This window comes from Monoraphidium neglectum (genome assembly GCF_000611645.1).
Source record: "Monoraphidium neglectum strain SAG 48.87 unplaced genomic scaffold scaffold04138, whole genome shotgun sequence".
In the NCBI taxonomy this organism is placed as follows: Eukaryota; Viridiplantae; Chlorophyta; class Chlorophyceae; order Sphaeropleales; family Selenastraceae; genus Monoraphidium; species Monoraphidium neglectum.
This window is the reverse complement of record NW_014009491.1, coordinates 2,668-5,567: the sequence shown is the minus strand read 5'-3', so window position 1 is coordinate 5,567 and position 2,900 is coordinate 2,668. Positions and strand designations below refer to the sequence as shown.

Here is a 2,900-nt window from a genome sequence, read left to right as displayed (position 1 = left end):
GTGTGCCCAACGCCCACAGTCGCCGCGTGTGTGCCGGGCCACTTGAATGATTGAAACCAGGCCGCCGGGGAGTGTGTCGCCATCAAGAGGGCCCCTTGCGCCTGCGACGACTTCAGTCCCATTTCATTCGCGCACGACCTGCTCAGCAAATCCGCTTGATACATCATTGTTCCCATTGCCATTGCACTGGCAGGTGCTGCAGTGTCGCATGCTGCTCAGACCTGGCCAGGCCCGCCTAGTATCTGGCGTGGGTGCTGGATTACGTCGTATTGGTATTCTGGTGAGGTTCCACGGCCTATATAGCATATCAGCTTTGTGATCTGCGAGCTACGATCTTACTTGGACTAACTCGCCGCTTGACGTATACACCGATCACTCACATTCAATTGCACATTCGTTGTGACGCCCGCGCTGTACGCCCCGCAGAGCCGTCTGCCCTCGCGCCGCTCCAGCGGCACCACCACCTGCGCCGTTGCAGGACAACAGCAGCAACAGCAAGCCAGCATGGCCAAGATCGACGCGGCCGTCGCCAAGGCGCGTGCCCTTGACATGCTGGAGTTTATCAACGCGGCGTGGACGCCATACCATGCAGTCGAGGAGTCTGCAAAGCGGCTGGCGGCGGCGGGGTTCCAGCACATTGCTGAGAAGGATGCCTGGGACCTCCAACCCGGTGGGCCACCGCGGCCGCATGCAGCACGCGTGCTTCGCCCGCAAGCAAGTTGGTGGGAACAGCCGGGGCGTCACTCAGGCTGCGCGCCCGCTGCATGGCACCGGCAGGGCCGGCCCTCTTTGCACCCTTGAGACCTGGCAGCGGAGCCGCGCATCGCTGACGCATGCTCGCATGCCTGTGCACGCATGCATGCATGCGCGCATGCAACCCCCAGGCGGCAAGTACTACTTCACACGCAACATGTCCACCATCGTGGCCTTCGCCGTGGGCAAGAAGTACAGCCCAGGGAACCCGTTCTACATGATTGGGGCCCACACAGACTCCCCTTGCCTCAAAGTGGGCCATGGAGGGTTTCGGGGTTTTGGGGGCCGGGGGTGGGATGCACGCGTCCATAGGCATCAGCAATGTGTTGCAGCATTGAGCTGAATCACAATCGCGAATGGCACCCGCCGCTGACCCGAGTTGGTCCTGCGTGCGCCGAACCGCGAACGCATGCGCGCATGCCTCCTCCCGCGCACACCAAAACAGCACACGCGCCGCCCTCCCCGGACCTCCCTCCCCCAACTTGTCCCCGCCCCTTCTTCTTATCGAAACAGGTCAAGCCCGTGTCCAAGGCCACCGGCGGGGGCTGCCAGCTCATCAATGTCGAGACATACGGCGGCGGCCTTTGGTACACCTGGTTTGACCGAGACCTGGGGGTCGCGGGCCGCGCGCTGGTGCGGGAGGGCGACAGACTGGTGCACAGGTGCGCGGCGCAGACCTTCGCACGTGAGCGAGAAGGCGGGCCGCGGGGATCGCTTGCGGGGCGCGGCGGCCGGCCTCCTCCAACTCGGCAGGCGGGCTCGTTTGCGGCGAGCGAGTCTCCGTGGCAGCAGGCGTCCTAGCTCAGTCTGCTCCTGCTGCTCATAGGGACGCGTTGCGTGTCAGCCGGCCTTTGTGTGACCTTGACCTGCACCCTTTACATCACTCACCCCTCAGGCTCATCAAGGTGACTAAGCCGGTGCTGAGGATTCCCATGCTGGCGATACACCTCCAGGTGGGGGTGACGGTCGATGACGTCAGCAGGGCCTGCAAGCACACACGCCGGGGCGAAGCTGGCGCGGCAGATGCATAGAGTGGGCTCCCTGTGCTTCGTGCTGAAGCAGCCTCGCGGCTCCAGGCGTTGCACAAGAGCTTTTGGGCCAGAGGGGGATCCTCCACTTCACCCGACACCTCACTCCGAGCCCCTGCGACGTTCCTTTGGCTACCCAACAGCCACCTTGCTGAACGTTGATCACGGGTTGGTGTACTGGTTTGAGTCGGAGTGTCAACGACCCGGCCCAGGGGCCCTGTCTGACCTCATGCCTTGACCCTCGCGCCACCCTGGTCCGTCCCGCCCCCAGAGAAACATGTACCAGGAGGGCTTCAAGCCCAACTTCCAGACCAACCTGATGCCCCTGCTGGCCACCTCCGGCAAGGCCGCCGCCGCCGCCGCCGCCGCCGCCCCCGTCACCCCCTCCGCCGTCGCCGGCGCGAGCGCCGCCGCGGCCTCGCCCGACGGCGCCGCCGCCGCCGGCGACCCCGCGACCAACGGCGCCGCGGGCGCGGACGGGTCGGTCGCGGCGAAGCACCACGCGCTGTTCATGCAGCTCGTCGCCGACGAGCTGGGGTGCAGCCCGAACGACGTGGTGGATTTCGAGCTGAACGTGTGCGACGTGCAGCCGGGGGTGCTGGGGGGCGCGGCGGAGGAGTTTGTGTTTGTGGGGCGGCTGGATAATTTGGCGTCCTGCTACACGGCAATCGAGGTGGGCGAAGGGGAGGGGACGGGGTACGGTGCGGTGCGGCTTACGTGGACGTGTGCATGCATGTGCATATGCACGCGTGGTTGGGACCGCTCATGACGCTGGGCCAGCACACACACGCACACACGCACGCTCGCTCGCTCATCATACGCACGCACTTCACTCACACACATATGCACACACACAACTACACACTCACACACAATCACACATGCACATATGCATGCTCACAAACACAAACACGCATGCACACACATGTGTGCACTCCCAGGCCCTGTGTGACTCAGTGCGTGGCGATGACTCGCTGGATGATGAGGTGGCGGTCCGCAGCCTGGCCTGCTTTGATCACGAGGAGGTGCGGTGGAGGGGGTGCATGCATGGTTTTGGTTCTGATGTGTGCATGTTTCAGGGGCAGGATTGACACAGAGAGGAAGAGAGAGAGAGAGGAA

The 2,900-nt window shown here is 64.0% G+C and overlaps 1 protein-coding gene across 1 annotated transcript in view; it reads left to right on the top strand.

Annotated features, from left to right (window-relative positions):
* Nucleotides 1-504: 504 nt before the first annotated feature.
* MNEG_13927 (Aminopeptidase I zinc metalloprotease) overlaps nt 505-2,900 on the top strand; it is a gene marked incomplete at both ends in the record, with an annotated part of 5,050 nt that continues 2,654 nt past the window's right edge. Inside the window, 6 exons of the mRNA XM_014037601.1 lie at nt 505-670; nt 885-1,006; nt 1,267-1,415; nt 1,649-1,706; nt 2,053-2,454; nt 2,723-2,806. Coding sequence (XP_013893055.1) covers nt 505-670; nt 885-1,006; nt 1,267-1,415; nt 1,649-1,706; nt 2,053-2,454; nt 2,723-2,806 — 981 coding nt within the window. The remainder of the gene's footprint in view (nt 671-884; nt 1,007-1,266; nt 1,416-1,648; nt 1,707-2,052; nt 2,455-2,722; nt 2,807-2,900) is intronic.